The sequence below is a fragment of the Marmota flaviventris genome, chromosome 3 (assembly GCF_047511675.1).
Source record: "Marmota flaviventris isolate mMarFla1 chromosome 3, mMarFla1.hap1, whole genome shotgun sequence".
Classification (NCBI taxonomy): domain Eukaryota; kingdom Metazoa; phylum Chordata; class Mammalia; order Rodentia; family Sciuridae; genus Marmota; species Marmota flaviventris.
This window is the reverse complement of record NC_092500.1, coordinates 87,168,892-87,188,525: the sequence shown is the minus strand read 5'-3', so window position 1 is coordinate 87,188,525 and position 19,634 is coordinate 87,168,892. Positions and strand designations below refer to the sequence as shown.

At 33.6% G+C, this 19,634-nt stretch overlaps 1 protein-coding gene across 23 annotated transcripts in view; it reads right to left on the bottom strand.

Annotated features, from left to right (window-relative positions):
• The window catches only part of Sox5 (SRY-box transcription factor 5), a 960,217-nt gene that overhangs the window by 103,514 nt on the left and 837,069 nt on the right, over positions 1-19,634 (bottom strand). For all 23 annotated transcript variants that reach the window (XM_071610082.1, XM_071610083.1, XM_071610079.1 and 20 more), the window contains one exon: positions 1,341-1,426. In XM_071610082.1, coding sequence (XP_071466183.1) covers positions 1,341-1,426 — 86 coding nt within the window. The remainder of the gene's footprint in view (positions 1-1,340; positions 1,427-19,634) is intronic.

The following is a 19,634-nucleotide window of genomic DNA, read 5'->3' as shown; positions in this document are numbered from 1 at the left end:
TCTCTAAAACTCCTATTCCCATGTTCAAGTCTATTGCTGGACATTCTTCCACTTTCCTTTAGTTTCATTACTCTTTTTAGTTTTACCGGTTACAATCACTTTTTCGTATTATAGCTATTCCCAGATGCCATTTCAAAGGATAACAAATGTTATGTTACTTTTATTGTCCCCATGGCTCTAACACTTCCCAAGGTATTTCCAGCTCAAAGAATCAGACACTCAGAGTGTAGTTTTTCATAAAAAAAAAAAAAGGCGGAATAGAAATGGATGTTATTAAGCTCTGTGGAACACAGTATGCTTCTGCCTTCACACCTGAGGTCCCTCCTGTGAAACTCAACGGGTCTTTCAGAAACCCACGGGTCTTCTGACAAATCCATGTGCAGACCAGATGTATCTGTCTCTTAATGTTACAATATAAAACTATATTTTCTTTATAGATGAAGATCATCTATCATGACAATGCATTTTCATGAATACAATTTAATTTTGTTAAGTGCAACTGTTTAATATCTGGCTTTGCAGGCATACTGAGTCTTTCAGCCTGAGAAATGTATAAACCTTTCTCAAGAGGAGATAACCCTATTATTAGATTATCTTCTATTCTCATTAATTGCGTAAGTATAAAGTCTACAACAATAGAAACTATGGAATATTTTGTGTGGTGCTGATTCAAAGATTTAGATGATGAAAGCAACCTTTACTAATCCTCTTTTCAACCTCAAAGTCATAATTTTTGAAATCTTTGGACACCTGGTAAAGTTATTGCTGATTTTTTTGGGTGGATGGGAATATCTATTCTGCACAGCTAATAGGTGTTCCTTGGGAAGTCTGGGATAAAAAGTAATGCTCATTTAGGCTCCTGCTTTTCCCCCTTGGCTCAACTGAGCTGACATGGACAGGAGAACAAAGAGATCTACAGAGTGTTTTTATAATAATTTCTTCAATAATTTTACAGAAAATTTTTTGTTAAGTTGCCTTGGTCTATAAGTGTGTTCAAAAATCAAATATCTTTTACAGGGTTTCTTTCTCTTTTTATCATGATGGGGGCCATTTTGTGACAAAATTACAGCACATAGTAATCAAAGCAAAACTACAGCTCACTTTCTTAAATTGTACCAGGGAGTAAAAAATTAGAATACACTATCTTTAGTACAGAAACAGGTTGAAAAATGAAAAGAATCAGCACCTCAACGTTTGGTTGAGGATCAGCATAAATAAATTTAAAAACAAAAATGTGTGACACAAATATCACTAGTCAGTTGTATTTTGTTTTAACACGATAATAGTTGTTTTCCATATTGACTTAACCTTTGTCTCCTCCTCATTGTTTCCTGACTTACCTGCAGTTGGAGTGGGCCTAAGCCTGGTGTTGCTGCGGCAGCAGCTGCCATGGTAGTTGGGATCAGCTGAACAGGGTAAGGGTCACCTAAGTAAGAGAATAATAGAGGCGTCAGCACCTTTTATCTACTCTCCACCTGCAAATTAAACTCATGCATTCACTCTTTCCAAAAGCCTTCTTTTGTGTGCCTTGCTGAGGCCTAATGAAAAGCTCTATTGTGCAGCCTTTTACTAACACTCTTTTCACAATTCTGGCTGAGAGAGGAATGTGAATAAAAGGCACAAGCAATTAAGGCGGAAACCTCATCCTTTTTTCATGATGTATTTAGGAAAATGGGGGGGGGGGAGTGCGCATTGATCAGAGGGCTGTACTTTATAACACACACACACACACACACACACATAGATGAACACACACCTGACAATCTTGATATGAGCACAGCAAATCCTTGGCAAATTTACAGTGTTATTATAGAAGGAACTTAACTAAACTTACTTTATTTTAACAAATTGAACATCAAAGATTGAAGCCAAGTGGCTTATCTTCTGAATGATATGCTATTGCCTGGACTCAAGTAACCTCTATCTTTTTTTTTTTTTTTAATATGCATTTTTAGTTGTAGATAGACACAATACCTTTATTTTATTTATTTTTACATGGTGCTGAAGACTGAACCCACTGCTTCACATGTGCTAAGCAAGCACTCTACCACTGAGCTACAACCCCAGCCCTAATAACCTCTATTTTGTGGACAAATTTATATGAAAAAAAAACATTTTATATGTTTTGTAGGTTTCATAAAATATTGGCATCTTTGTTATTTTGGAGATAAAAGTTTATCAAAGTCTATTATAATGATAACAGAAAATAGATGACTTCTTCTCAAAGGATTTTATCTAAAAAATCACAGTCATTCAAATTTAATTTTAAGTTTTATTATATGGTCTATAAAAATATAGACACACATACAGAAAATTATTCTGCATATTTTGATGCAAATTACAACTTTTTTGTTTTACTTTGTAGAGGTGCAACGGGATTTCTACATAAATAAAGTCCAGTGATATAACTAATAATATGAATTATTAGAATTTGGAAATATGATCATAGAAAATAATTGAAAGCTATAACTGTAAGAAAAATTTATAATATAAAATGTGTTTTATAAATCTAAATCTTCAAAAGAACATATTGAAACTGCATACAAGATAATTCAGTTAAGAGATTAATTACAAATATTTATTGAATACCTTCTATGTGTTAAGCACTGTTCTTGCCACTCGAAATAAAGCTTTGAAAAAGACTAAGATGATGATAGAATTTAAAGAAGCTTACACTCTAGGCTCCTGGAAATGACCCCTAGCAGTGTGTTCATAAGGTCATATATTTTCATATTTTTCACTTTCCTTAATTTCATACTTTGTTGTGATTCCTTATTATAAACGAATATGAGTATGTTGTATTTTTATTTGAAATTGCGTCCCTCAAATTATGTTTCAGGTTTCAAAATACTTGGATCTATCTCTGTTGATCAGGCCTTCCCAGAGTTTACTGTAAATGGGGAAGAAGATACTAAATTATTAGTATAAAATGAAATGACATTTAGATAGGTAAGTATACAATGTTATGGACTCTATTGTGGGTGCCTCAAACCTGTCCTAAGAGGTAGATGATACTTTAAGAATAAGTCATGTTTAAGCTGAAATTTTATCTAAGGCAAAGAAGGCAGATAGGAAAAGATAAGCAAAGAAGGGAATGAAGAAGGTTCTAGAAGAGATACAATTTTCATGAAGAGTTGAAGTCAAACAAAAGCTTAAATCATAGCCCAGTTCCTACTTTGCTTAAGTACAGAGAGCAGGTTATTAAGGAATAATCAAAGGGGCTAAAGTTTTAGGCTATAGGATTAAAGAAACCAAAAAATAACAAGATCATTTGAGTTGGAGATTGAAAACTGCTAACAGATACAGAAATCTGTATAATAGGTAGCAATGAACTAAACTCCAGCAGTGACATCGGAAAGGAGAGTGACAGGGAGATTGAAGCAGCACTTAAGGAGTAAGACTGATGAAACTTATGACTGTTTGCATAGGAGAGTAAGAGAGAACCCAAGGATGACTTCCAGGTTTTTCACTTGAACAACTGATTGAAGAGTGTTGCTGTATGTGGGTTTGTAAACATGGACAAGAAGCAACATGACCAGGATGGACTTAGGTGGTGGGGGGAGTCACAGGGGAAGGAGCAAAGACATCTGTTTTGTGCATTTTAAGCTTGAAATTATTGTCGATGTCCAAAGTGAGGCATTCATTAGACATTTGATACACGTTATGATTTTAGGGAAGTTCAAATAGAGAAATAAATTTGAGAGTGGTTAGCATATATCTGACATTTAAAGCTTAAAAACATGAAGGATGCCACTTAGGAGTTAACTGTAGATAGTAAAAAGAGGTTCAAGGATTTCATTGTGGACTTACATTACAGAGAGGTAAGTAGCAAAATAGACTGAGAAGAAATGTAAATCTGGTATTCCAAAAGCCAAGTAAAGAAAGGTTCACATATAATGAACTATCACTTTTTTTTTACATTTTCCATAATATTTAATTTTCTCTATTCACTCTTCAGTTTTAAATTAAAAAGAATATGTTCCAACTTAGTAATACCAATTTTAAAGGCACACATCTCAATTTTAAAGATAGTGTTACCATTTTTTAAAATATTTCATATGTGACTTAAAATTTGCATGCACTTTGCAGTTTGTACTCATACCCTTTTAAATTTTAAATACAAATGAAAACTTTGAGGTCATGTAGAAAGACCAGTTTGAAGTAACTCAAGTTTTGAATCTATGTTTTTTCCAATCTCTGTGCTAATGTTGTTCTATTAAATCTTGCTGTTTAAGTGTGAGAATTCATAGTACCTTGGAGGTTGGAGACATGAATTATGTCTAAGGTGGCTTCAGACCCTTCACAACTTACTTTTCTTTTAATTGTTTTAATTAGTTATACATGACTACTAGTAGAATGTATTTTCACACATCATACATATGGAGTATAACTTCTCATTCATCTGGTTGTACATGATATAGAGTTACACAGGTTATATAATTGTATATGCACATAGAGTAATAATATCTGATTTATTCTACTATCATTCCTACATCCATACCTCCTCTCCTCCCTTCACTCCCCTTTGTATAATCAAAAATACCTCTATCCCCCCCCATCCCATTGTGAATTAGCATCCATATATCAGAGAAAACATTTGGCCTTTGGTTCTTTGGAATTGACTTATTTCACTTAGCATGTTATTCTCCAATGAACTATCAGTCTTTTAAAATGGTGGATTTGGTAATGTGGAGGTCATTGGTGACTTCCACAAAGGCAGTTCCAGGGAAGAAGAGAATGAGAAAGCCTACTGGAGTGAGTGTGATCATAGAGGATGATAAAAGGAAAGGAACTGAAGGCAAGAAGTGAAGGCTCTTGCTCTTCGGTGAGATTCTTGATCAGCAGCACGAGCATCACCCAGGAATTTCTTAGACACGTAATATCTCAAGGTCTATCCTAAATCCACTGAGGCAGGCAACTTTTAATAGCAACACAATGACTCCCAATTCCTCTTATTTATGTCCCATGTGACCTCTCCCTTTGAGTGTGAACTGGATTTAGTAACTGCCTCCTAACACAGTTTGGTAAATTTGATGAGATATTTTACCCTTTAGATTAGATTATAAAAAGACTGGCTCTGGATTGTCCACTACTCCCTCCCCGACCTGAGCAAACTGCTAAGCTGCGAGTTAACCTCCTGAGAGGTCCACACAGCAGAAAATGGATGTCTTTCACCAATACCTCACAAGACATGAGGCCTGCCAGCAGCCAGTGTCGGGAGCTTGGAAGTGGATCCTCCCCAAGGCAAGCTTGGAGATGACTACAGTGGAAACTCCTTGACTACAGATCACATTGAAGATCCTACGTCAAAGGCACCCAGTGTGGCTGTGTCCAGATGCACGTCGTTTTGTGCTACTAAGCTGTGGAATAATTTGTAAATCAAGAACATGACTCCTTAATCAGAGTTTATAGTTTAAGGAGATTCTCAAGTGATCTGCATATTTGTTATCATTGAGAACTGCTGGAACAGACAACTCCAAAGCAGTAGCTAATAGAAGATGGGTGATCAAGAAAACTTTATTAAAAAAGGCATATTGAGGAAAAATGATCACGGGCTTAAATGCCAATGAGAAAGATCCAGTAAAAAGGAAGTAAAACTTATGGTACAGAATAGAGGACAATTGATATTACATGATAGGGCTTAGCTTACCATGACTGGAGTCTTTTAGTACTTAATCTATAAAATTAATATTTTTAAAGAAAGTTTAAATGTTTAAAAGCTGAATTTATATTTATAAAAACTAACTAAAATAGAAAATATTACAGTATGATTATTAGAATTTACATTTGAATTGCTTAGAATGATGTAATTCATTGGTATTCCTCAATTAATGAACATGATCTTAAAATTAAAGCAATAGTGTAGAGGCTGTGGTACTCTTCACCAGTGATAATTCATTTTATATAATTCTCTTTCCCTGTTGTAATCAATTAATAAGGACTTATAACATCTACCATGTGAGAACACTGCTGGGAGTTATGAGAGACAAAACAATAAAATAAATGTTGGTCTTAATCCACTGCATGTCTATGTTTTCTAAGTAAGCCCTTATTCAAATCTAACTGACCATCATGAGTGCCAGAGGAGTTAAGGAAGAACCATTTCTAGGATTTCCTCTTTAGAGAATAAAGGCAAAATATAAGTGGGCCTGGCCTTGAAGCTTTGCAGGTGTAGGGGAGGAGAGAGGTTTCAGGTGGTACAAAATGCATGCAAGCACTAGTATGATGTGTTGAAGGAACAGAGAGAAACCCAGTTTAACTGACAGATGACGGTATAAAGAGCAGAGGGGAGAGAGATTCATGGCAGGTAGTTGGAAACTTTTCATTCTGAAGTTTCAATGAAATTTGGATATGGAAATGCAATAGACAAGAAGTGAAATTTTAACAAACATTATAAAGAAGTTAAGCAATAGGAGGTCTTAAAGATGACCTAGATGTCTATCCCAGAGACACAGACTTAATCCTAAATTTAGATTGACAGTAAACACTCACAAGGTGTTTGGGGCACTCTGACATTACTAGTATCTAATTATTATTAATAAATCATATGTGTATTAATACATTATTGGTTAAAATTTAGACTATTCTGTAATGTTTTTATAATGCATATCTTAGAATCTTATCTTTTTAAATTCCTAAATTTATGAATGCATATTAATAAAATCTACAGTTATATTTTCTTTTCATTTACATATGTATCTGAATATTATGTCATACTTATGCCATATTATACATGTGTGAATGTATATACAAGGTAAATAATTTTATATGTGTGTTATGGGTTGAACTGATTCCTCCCCCAAATGATATGCTGAAGTCCTATATGTTTGACATATACAGCTAAATACAAATGTATTTGGTATGTAAGTGAATTGAAGACAACAAAAGACAGGCAGCAAAAATTAGATAGACAACTAAAATTATTTTTTATCTTTAGTCATATAGTTTCCAAAATATGAATATATATAATCATAAACATGATGTCAACAAATTCTAAAAGGTTTCTGTCTAAGGAACCACATTATTGTTATCATCTCCATCCAATATACAAATATACATAACTTAAAGCATGTCTATCTTATTACTAATTATGCAGGCCTGGAATATTCAGAACTACTGTGGTTGAAATTTGCTCCACGGTGTGAAGTAAATACAAATAAAATAACTGAGAATTTTTCTAAGATAGCAATTTAACTCTGAATTATGGAAATTCAAAATATATTTCATGAGTGTCTCATTTCTAAAACCGACATAAAAATCTACAAGACTTTAAAAAGAAGTCCAGAGATGGTTCTTAATGGCAAAGGAGAAATTCAGAAGTTGCTGGTGAAAAAAAATATTGAAACAAATACTTTCATTTATTTGAGTCATCCCTCAATTAACTGTTCTAAGAAAATATTACAACAGGTTTATTTGGTAAATACTTCATGAGGTGCTTACTTAGTAAAAATATGATAATGGAAAATTCTGACTTTTAAAGTTCAATCCTGTGTAAATTATTCAAATTGACTTTCAACTATTTAATTTCTCTTACTCTTTCCTAGGTTTTAACCATTTGAACAGTTTTTCCCTAAGCCTTTCCAAATTAAATTGCTTCTTATTTCAAGGCCAAGCATGGAAAAATTCTAGTTCAAAACAAAATTTTTCAAAAAGTTAAAAACATATGCCAAGGCATGTCAATTGTTTTCAGAATACAACTCAGCTTACAATATCTTCAGATACAATTGATGTAGCTGGTATTAACCATTCAGAAAGCATGTTAATTGCATCAGTACCACAGTAATGCATATGCAGATACTGATAATCTCTGGTCACATGATGAAGATTTCATTTCTATGCTATGTAAGGAAGGGAAGAAAAACAATTCTCCAACAGGGTTATTTAAGCTGAGGAAGATTGTGAAAAGCAGGTGTGACCTTTCCCAGGGTTAAGGATACATACCCCTTCATCCACTGAACTAATACAAAGATCCTGAAAGGTTTTATAACATTCTTTGCTGAAATAAAGAGACTTGTTGTGTTTCTGGTTTACCTCCTTGACAAACACAAGACTGTTTTCTCTAGTTTCTGGGAAATATAAAAATCAAAACCTACACACACACACACTCTTAACCCAATTCCTGTCCTAATGGAGTTCCTAATCAAATGATGGAGATAATTATAAACCAAGTCAATGATACTATGAGCAAAGTAGAATAGTATAGAAAGTATTCTGGAAACCTCAAGGAAAGAACTTAACCTGGAAAGAGACCAGATAAATTATTTATTAAAGTGCCTCTAAGAGGTGGCCACTTTCACTACCAAATTCTTTTGTTCCATCCTGTAGTGGAGGCTTATTAATTATTTTCTCAGATGAGTCAGTGCTCTGACCACTCTAATATCCAAGTGAAGGGATCTTTAGGAGTGTAAGGCACAATGAAGATAATAAGGCCACAGTGAATGGAACATTAGAAGGAAAATTCATTATTTCATCTCCTGGTCTGAAGGGGAAATTGGTGGGTGCCTTCTGTTGGGGAGACATCTCCTGCCATTCAAAAAGCAGTGCTAACAATAACCATTACCCTATATTGGTGCTCCACATGCAGGGGTTCTTATAGCACTTCCTGGATCTGATGCAGAAAGGCAACAGTAAGCTATGCAGGGAAGAGCAGGTAGGATGCATATCTTACAGAGCCTGTGTTTATTTTGAAGACAATGTTGAGTCATGGAAAGATGTTAAGCAGGTAGGTGACATAGCACAAACTGAGTGTTAATAGATTTATTCTGGGGCAACAAATAGATAGACTGAAAGAGGTAGAGACTGGGGACAAAGAGACATATTTAAAAAGACTGCAGTGAATCAAGTGGGCAATGACAATTGCCTGAACTAACCATGATGGATGAAGAGATAAGAACAGTTTTGGGAGACAGCTTGATAATCAATTCGATGGGAGAAAAGAGATATAGGAAAAATATGAGAAAAAATACAGTTTGGCCTTATATTTTATTTGGTACATCAGTTAGGAAACAAATATCATTATTCCCCAGTTATTCAAGTGTTCCAACATTATTTTTGAGTAATTAAAAAATGACTTTTCTAGTCATTTGCAATATGGGCAGTTTATTATTGTTGACTTTTAGAAGTCTGGTAAAATAGTGTATATATATATATATTATATAAATATATAAATATATATATATATATATATATATATATATATATATATACACACACACACACACACATATACATATATATACTTGCATATAAACCTCTTTTTTATCACTTACCCTGTCTGTCACATTATGTTTGTTATTAGCAACAGAAAACATAAGTACATATGGCAAGTTACCAGAGACAGGAGGAATTTATACAAGTTGGGATCACTGGGGAAAGAATTTGAAGAGGGGCTGGGCTTGAGTTAGGCCTTAATAAATAATAATAATAATAATAATAATAATAATAATAATAATAAAACCCCCAAGAACTAGAAAAGTCAAGAAAAGACTAAGAGCTGTAAGGATTGGAACAAAGTAGATGCTCCACAAGATTTGTTGAAAGAATTAATGAATAAGCCTAAATGTCAGAAGTACTCCATAACCAGCAAATTGAGTGAGCAGGATGTTTCCATGAACCTGCTGCTGAACCTATTGTAACAAGAAATATGTAGACAGGTGATGAAAGTCTATTGAGGACCTCAAATATGCTGAGGTAAGAAATTTGCATATAATCACGTCCTTAAATGCATGCACAATTACTATCTATCCTAAAACAAATAAACTATCTAGATACTAAAATATCCTCTAAAATCACCATCAACTATCTTGATTTAAATTGTTAAATTTAAATTGTTAGAAACCAGTCTTCAATGACGATTTTGAACCCTTCTCTTATGCTTTAATTATCAATTTATACTTTTTTGGAAGTACTTTATAAATTTGCTAATGACCTCTGAGTTGACAAATTTTATGAAAATCAAACAGTTGATTCTATTAATTATTCCCTCCTCTAACAGCATTCATACTCTCTTGATTTTTCTTAAAACAGGCCGTCCTGGTTCTCTCCATACCTTGTTCATGATGACTATTATTTCTGCAGTAGAGTGTTCTATCTTCCTTTATGCATCCCTTAAAATACTGGTATTCCTTGGGACCTAATCCTTGGCACTTGGCTTTTCTCACTCTATTTACTTTATCTGAATGATTTTATTCCATCTCACAAATCACCAATTTTCTACAAAGGAATATATTTCAAACCATTGACTCCAGCATAGATCACTTCCATGTTTTTTGAACAATCCTCCCTAGTTAATTCTTTGGAAACTCAGATTTCACATGTGTACCATTTATTTTATCCTCATTTTTCCAAAAGCTTGTACTCCTGGTATTTTTATCTCATTTGGTGGCAACCAGTCACCTGTGTTACAAATATAAAAGTATCTTGACTTCTCCATCTCTTTCATCCTCCACTGCCAATCAGTCACTAAGATATTTTCCTCTTACCTTCCTCTTACCTTTCTGATAAAAAAGCCTCCCAAACTATCTCTCAAGCTCTAGTCCTTTGCTGAGAAAATTCATTCTTTATTGAGTTTCCAGCGGTACTCATTAGAGGCACTCAATATATGTTCACTTGTTGTATTTAAAATACAATAAATATTTATTGATTATACACTATGTGATAGGGGCTGAAAATACAACAGTGACCAACAACAAAAATGCCTTGTTATGCAGAGATGGATGGACAGACAGACACATGGAGGGATGGATGAATCGAAGCGTGTATGATCTCGATACTGGGTTTTAGCTCTTGAGTGGTTTCAGTTCTCCCAGTATATAAAGTCTATAAAATGCTTTCTTAAATCTGTCTCATGTCCTCAAATGACTCACTCATCACTTCTTGGCTTTTGGTTTACTCTTAACACCAAGCTATTTGTAGGTTCGTGCACATCTTATTCTGTCTCTTGCTTTCTGGGATTTTTCCAGGCTGGTTTTTCCCCTGCTTCTTTCTGCCTGGAGTGTTCTTTTCTTTAGGTATCCCTCCACCCCAAGCACTTTTCTAACTGCTCAGCCACCTTTACCTATGAGGATATGAGTTAGGAGGCCCGACACAAAGAACCTTCACCTGATGCTTCCACCACTCTTAGATTCAAGTGAATTCTCTTCCTAAAGATTTCTCTGAAAATGCTATTTGTATCTCCATCACAGTAAATTGTTTATTAACTTGTCTTATTCTGTTGGGGTTTCTATGAGAAAATATCATAAAATGGGTACCTTATAAACATCATTTTTTTCTCATAGTTCTAGAGGCTGTGAACTCCAAAATCAGAGGCCCTGACCGATTTTGCATCTGATGAGGTCCTTTTTCTTGATTCAAAGATGCTGCATGCATCCTCCCATGATGGAAAGGATAAGATAGATCTTGTGAGCCTGTTCTATAAGGGCTCCACCACAATGAACTAACTGCTACCCCAAAAGGCCCCAATTTTTAACACCATGACTTTTAGGGTGAGAACGTTAACATATGATTTGTAAAGGACATAAACCTTCAGACCATAGCAATCTCATTTTCCCCAACTCCCTAAAATCAGGGTTAGGTATTACTCACCTTTGATTCTCTAGTTCCTAGCATAATGCCCAACTTATTGAAGACTGTTAAGATGTTTATTGACTGAATAAGTCAAGGAAGAATTCATTTAATTAAGAAATTAACAGATATCTTAAGACTGGAGACAGTGTTCAAAAAATCAAGAGTTTAAGTAGAAGAAAGATTATAAGGAAATAATTACAGAATTAAGTAATGAATTAATTTTTTATGCAGAGTTTAATTCAAACAAATACAGCATTTAGCTACAAGTGATCAGACAAAGGACAGAAAATGCAGGTGGACACAGAAAGCTAGAGTTTGGAGTTTGAGGAAATTGGACCCAGAGAAGGTAATAAGAATAAATGAATTTCCTGTGACATATTTTCACACAGCAATATTTTTGTATTCCATATTTAGTTTCTTTTGTAAATTTTGATATTATGTATATTCTAATCAGATATTAAATGATATGCATATTTCCAGATTTTTCCACCAACAAGCATCCATTACTATGAAGCCATTCAAGCATTTTAATAGAAAACACATTTCATATGAAGAAATGATAAAATATCATTCAACATTATGATTATGTTGTATCATTTTTAAACTTTATGAAATTCAAGCAGGTTGAAATTTGCCTCCTTATAGCAATAAGTACAGCTATATGTTGTTCCTTATTGTTAAGTAGTTAGATTTATAGCAATTCTCCTAAACCTTCTTGTGGAACCCAGAACAATGGACATGGCTTATACAAGTGGAGTTCGAGGTTGTTTTTTTAAATGCAGAAAACCTGTAGGCCTTCTTGAATATGCTAGAATAGCATAATATGACTTCAACATTTGAAACTTTTTATGAGAAACAGTAATGAATATAAATATTTCATATAAATTTTATTTGAGAAAGTAAAATTAATAAATTGGCCCTTGTTTGACTATAAGCTTTTGTTTTTTTTTTTTGAAAGAAGACATTCTGAGGTAATTGTTAGTTCTTAATTGGTTTGTCACAGGCTAACATTTTTTCAATAAGAGATTTTTTAAATAAAATATATTTTTATGACTATTTAATACAGCATAGAAAATGAAAACTTTATCCTATTTAATTTAGTAGTTACCAAGATGGCCAGCTTAGAAAGAGATTAATTTATGAACTCTTTAAGAAACACCTCTCAGAATGGGAAGATATCTCAAAATATAAAAGATACAGCTTTTTTTTAATCTCTTTGCCTATAAATTGAAGCATTCTAATACCAATGGAAATTACTGGATTAATTATCTAAAAAATCTGAGTATCCCTGAAAAGGTGACAATGAATCAAAGAAGTCTCTTTTCTGTGTTCTAGCATTTCTATTAGGACATCATTTAAACTATTGCAAAATAACTCATTTTAAGCTGCTCAAAGAGAATCATTAATTAAGCACTGCTTCTCCATCCAGATCTGAATGATAATAGAATGGCTAAATTTTACCTGTGTCTTATGAGGAAATGGATGGCATAGAGAATATGCACCCAAAATGAGTAAAGTGTTTAAAAGTAGAAATTTGGTAGAAGGGCATCCTGACAAGCCACTTAAGACCAAACTGAATGTTTTTCTCTTTCATTTCTGACTTTTAACATTAAGGGTTAGCAAGTATTTAATTTCTTGACAATCTTTCAGACACCCTACTTTTTTTATCAGGACTTCTGACAGACATCCTGCCTCCTGCAATGTGTCCAGAGTCTGTGGTCTGCAGGTGAAAACAGGGAGCTTCCTGAACCACACCAATAGTAAGCCTGTGGGACATACATCTGTGATAACTCCTGGCCCCAAGGTTTTCTACTAGAATGGTAAATTTTAGACTTCCAGAAATTAAGAAATGTTATGGAATTCCTCATTTCCATGGAAATAAATAATGCAAAGGTCTGGAATGGTCATCATTTAGTGACCTAGCACAAATAAATTTATACAATCCTGTATTTTGACACATTCTACATTTTCAAAATGTGATTACACATTTAATAAATAATGTTTATGTGTGACACTTACATAATAGTTTTAGTTTTTTCAAAAAATGCCTGCACCTATCCCATTTAAATTTCACAATATCCTCATAAAGTGGGGAGGTCAGACAACACTGTGGCTACCTGAAAGCTGAAAAGCTGAGACATAGAAAGGAAAACTACTTGCCTAAGGGCACAGAATAATATAAAAAGGGACTGTGACTACCAAGTTCTTCTGACCTTGTTTTATTTTATTTTATCTGACAGATTTATATTAAAGTCAGACAATTAATAGTTTCTCATTATAAGTCGACTGATGCTTATTTATAGCTAAACTGTGAACCAGTCAATTTTGAAAGTTTTATATCCTCCACTAACCAGCTTAGAGAACATTACACCTAAGAAGTAATCTTTCAGATAAAAATGTTTAAAAAATGAACCAATAAACTGAAGTAGGATATTATATACCACAAATGAATCACATGAATGGTCACACAAATAATTCATTTGGTACAAATATGAACATACATTGTAGCATAGTTTGAAACTGTAAATGTAGGCAAACTTAAGGGTGAATCAGTAGAAAATGCAAATAAATTACAGACATATTTCATCCTATATGTTACATACCTGTAGTCTAGATATGTAACAGATATTTAATATTTATATAATAGATGTGTAGCTAAATATCTAGATATATAATAGATAAATATTTTGTATATATTTGGAAAATATGTACCAAATTGTTAATGGGTAGTTAGCCATGGAAAGAGGGATTACAGGAGTGTCTGAATGCAAGCAGGCAGGTAACTTAATTTTTCTTTTCTAAACTTCTACATGGTTTGAGGCCTGTGCAATCAGCAATTTTTACATATAATGTATTAGAAGAAAATGTGAAGGGTATTATGAGCTGACTATACATATTTAAGTTTTTTTAAATATATTCTTTGAAAATACAACCACAACAAACTATTGGAAATTGTAGTGCTGAAAAGGTTGCTGCAGTCTCCCCACTGTCTTTTCCCTTTCCAATGGCTGGAATGGGGATAGCTGGGTAAGCTGTCAAGACCATGAGATGTCAGCCACAATTCATGGAAGGCAGTGTAAAAAAAAAAAAAAAGAATGAGCCCAGGACCTGACATTATGGAAACAACACACGAGCAAAGGCTGGACTATTATGTGAGTGAAAAACATATTTAACATGTTTAAGCTAGTATTATCTTGACCTTTTACAGCAGCTAAATCTGTATCCAAATTAATGCATTATCCTATTCCACATGATATCCCAAGAGCAAGATTTTTTTTTTCAGTTCTCATGAAAAGTAGAAATCTATTGAAGAGTTTAAAGCAAAATGGTTTCTCAGTTGTTTTATTAAATATATTTCTGCTTCTGTACTTTCCAATCCATCTTGTTACAAAGCATTTCCTTTCTATTGGGGCTATCTGTAGTGACAGACCATGCTTACCAGAGAATTTTATTGTCCGGTATCATTAGCAATTATATTTATTCAAATAAAACAATATATTGCTCTTCTAGGATTATACTTAGTTCAATGAGCTTAGTTATGTGTGTCTACTCCTGTGATGAGATTCTATTCTTGCTTTAGCAACAAGAACATGAACCTAGAAACATAAGGGTTAGGCTTGACTGGCAAATTCATATGGTGATACCATACTTTGAGGCCTCCTGGCTGATAGCACAGAATGCCATTAGCTACTCTTCCTCTTTGACATCTCCATTGTCAAGGAAAAGAACCATGCCACTGAGCTGAATGGGCTTTAGTTTTGAAATGAATTATGTTCTTATGGTATAAAGCAAACAGGATGAATTAAAGTATTGGATATAGCTATGGTCTAATAAAATCTGAAGAATATATGAAAGAAAGGATTATGTTATCTTGTTATCTTTATTTTTCAATCATTGCATATTTTTGAGATACTCCCTTCAAATAGGAATTGAAATGATTATCTGTTCAGGAACCAAAGCAACTCTTTGCAAGAATAAACACTTAAAAATCCTGACACTAAGTCAAGTTTTCCCAAAGTCATTGGTTTGTAAGATTTGGGCAGGAGAAAGAAAGGAGGGAGAAGGTTTGGTCACAATAATTCCAACATGCTCAATACAGAAATCTGAAGATATGGCTGATCCTCTTCCTTCTGCTTAGGTACAAGGGACTTGCAGCATGTAATCTTGACAACATGTTTCCCATTTTTCAGTTTGATAAAAGTGTACCCTTGTCAATGGTTTTTAGTTTGTGATTTGGTGATTGTTTGAGCACTGATTGTCAATGACCTCTATGTCAGCTGACACCAATGACTCAGTTCAAGCAAAAATGAGCATGCAGCCTCCTAAAATCCCAGACACATGGACCCGCTGCAGCAGAGAGATATAATGGAACCCACATGATACCCCCATTAAACAATGAAACATGTGACATTAACTCAAAACAGGAACACATCAGCAAATATGCCTGAGGAAGTTTATGGTATTTAACTCCTAAACATTAATTTTATTGTGGTGTATGAGGAACTAATTAACTGAGAGTTTACTTTTTTATTGAAAGCGGAAACACTGTTCAGAAAACTGATGAAGAGTAAATACAGTATATTTTAAGTTTATTAAAGCTTGGCTCATCGACTTCTATTTATTTAAGCTAATCTCATAAGGCAATTAAGTATTGCAATCAGTAACTGTATATGGCCATTTTATTTAGCACATTTCTGAAAAATTAATCAGTGTATTAAAATGCAGAATGAGTATATATTTCTAATTTCATACAGCCAAAACTGACTAAATCACTTTCTAAAAAATCATATGATCTTTCTAACATGAGCTCTGATAAATAGACAAATGGAAAATGACAATGGAAAGAGTTTCAAACTTGGTGATTCAAATGAAATAGCTAAGTTAAGCTTGTATGAAATCACACACACACATTTCCATTAACATTGTTCACTTCTGCTGTAAATGGTTATTATTTTCCTCAGTCAAAGGAAGTTCATTTAGGTGTGGCAGAGTGAGTCTGATCTTAGATAAATTATGGAATGCAATTAAATTAAATGCTGGGTGTGGTTTTATATTCTTTTTTTTTCTTTTTTGAAGCAAGATCTGGTTTTCTGGCATTATATTATCTTGGAATTTATCAGTTACAAATAACTGAATGAGACAATACAGTGCTAGGGACTGTTTCATATTTAGTCTCACTTAACTGCTAAAAATTCAGGAAAAGAAGTTTTCTTTAAATTCTCTGCATCTTAATAACTTGCATAAAGACAAGTAGCAGAATGAGACAAAATCTGATTCCAAGTCATGTCCACTCATTTGAAGCACCTCTCAGCTTTCAGATGAAGATTAATTACTTCAAACAAACAACAAAATTGAATGCTTGAAATTATAGAGGAACTAATTGGTATGGATACATGAATCAACTGTTTTTATAATAGTGCCCATAGTCCTGTATGTGCAAAAGAAATTTGTTATTCTATTCTGTGGTTGGCAATATGATAGTTCAATAATAATAATTTCCAGGTTAAAGAAAAGGTCACCATAATATCTAAAACAAATATATGCTAGACTAATCTGAAAGTTCCCAAACATTCTTGGAATAGCACTGGTGGCCCAATATTTTTTTATAGGACCCTTGGGATAAAAGAAATATCCAACCACTCATTGTTATTAAGTAGTAAAGTTCAAACAACTTAAATATGATAGTTTACATACCATCAGAGAGATGCCTCTGTATTTTCTTTGAAATTTTAAAATATTCCATGTGTGTCCATGAATTAGTTCCAGTACCCTGGGAACCCTGGTACACAATCTGTGAACCATAGCACTAGGCATGTTCCTATCTAATGGGAGAGATTCTATATCTATAGCTGTGTGATGCATTCACACAGCTACATATAGTATATGTAGAAAATGGGATATTTTATTGGGTTTTTACTTTCTTGAAGTTTTTTTTTAATTTCTACATAAAATGTTTCCTTGTCAAAATTTCTAAAGCACCTAACTATAACAATTATATGGCTGGAAATTTTACACCCATACAGGAAGAACAGGGAGGGACAGAGGGCTGAGGGCATCAATATGTGAAGAAGCTATGTGTTGGGGAAAGAGAACCAAAGTGGGAGTCAGAGAAAATGGTATGGACCAAACTGATGCCCTTCAACCATCTTATCTTAGAAGTCCCTCTCAAATCTAAAATGTTGAGAAAACACCAACATGCACATTCAAAGTTAGGTCCCTCTCTTTAAAATAGAATTTTTTTCCCAAGATGAGCAAACATCACAGTGGTATCTTCCCTACAACATAAAAATTGTTTTGCAGGTATCAAAGGCACTTAACTTTTATTTCAAAAATATGTGCCTATACAAGCTCCACAGTGGGAACGTAGATGTCTGGCTAACTGGATTCCACTTAGACTTTCCAGAAGCAGCAAATTAATATGTTCTTGGATGTTTCAACCATGCAAAGTGTACTTGGACCACTTTGTTTTGTACACCCAGTTATTTTATAAATAAGAATTGAAGACTTACTTAGTTTTTAAAAATTCATTTAAAAGGCTGTCATGATTGTTTTCTGATAAAAATGAACACCCACAGAGAAAATTTAGAATTAGAATTTTAAATTTTTTATGGAAATATGTGTTTCCATAGAGTAACCTATATGACTGGGTTTAATCAAAAATATAATTGACAAGTTAAAAATACAGATTATTTGGCCAAATGTTTCCTTGAATATATTAGTCACTGAATGGAGTGAAATGATCAAACCAGTGATTTTACATAATTATTTTCAAGGTCTCTACATGTTTGTGCATGTACGTGAACACACATGTGAGAGAAACAGACAGGAGGGAAATAATTTATTAATATACTACTATTTTTACTTCCTCAAAAGTTTGCAAGTAGTTTTAGATTTTAAGAAATAAGTAGCATAAGCAGTAATAGTATATACATCCATAATGTATATTTTTGTGTTTGATTTAACTAATTCCAAATGTCCAAACAGAATCTGAGATTCTGACTTTAATATCTCAATATTTATGAATATTCACAGACAAGAGTAGATTCTAACATTCTTTAAAGCTTCTTTTCTAGTATCTAGTCAGTTTTCTCTGAAGTCTCTGGGTGTATTACCATTAATTTATTCTAATATTGCTTACAGATGTCCCTTCTAGCAATTAAGAGAGACCCCACAACTATATTTTGTGCACCTCTATTCCACATCATGTTTTCCACCATTATTTTTCTTAAGGGAATAATCTCTCTAAGTCCAACTAAAAGTTTCTTTTTCTGAAAGTATAATATGTTGACTCAATCTACATTGATTAGGTTCCTCAACCTGTGCTTTTAGTTTATTTCTTATTTGCTGGGAATGCAGAAAGTAACCTATTTAATTCCAGAGATTTTTATTTACTTTATGTATTTTTATCGGGACACATACTCCAAATAAGAAAATCTATCATCAATATGTTCTATGAATGGATTGATAAATAAGACCTCTGAGTTTTTGTTACTTGACACTAACAGCAAGAAGGGTTGTTCAGTCTTTGTCATTGAGAACTATATAACATCACTCAATTGAAACAACAAGCATCCAGAGAAATCAGGCTGACAATTACTGCAGGAATGAAACAGGAAGTCCCACTGAAGAAAGGAGATGTCAAGATTTACTTCCCTCCCTCTCATCCCTTCCTGTACTGGGATTAGAGGGAAGAGAGTGGTCTATTTATTTACCTTTTCTACCCAGCTCCTCATTTAAACTGCCTCAAAGTGTCACAGGATCAATAAGGGTGGCACTTTCTTTTGCTTCTGGTTTCTGTTTAATTCGAGAGTTTGGCATGATGCCAGTTTCAAGCTTGCCAGTGGTGGTAAAAAAAAAAAATATTCTCTTTTACTATCAAGATTATAAAAGAAGTGATAACATTGATAATTTTTTTAGACACTGAAGATATGACTATCAAATGGTTAATATACTAACAGTTTTTAAAAGGATGAACTTTTCTCCAAGCCACATTTCATTAATACTGAACAAATTCAGCACTCCTGCTCTGTCAAATGGGAGTGAGGGACTGCTGTTCTTGACCTTTTCCT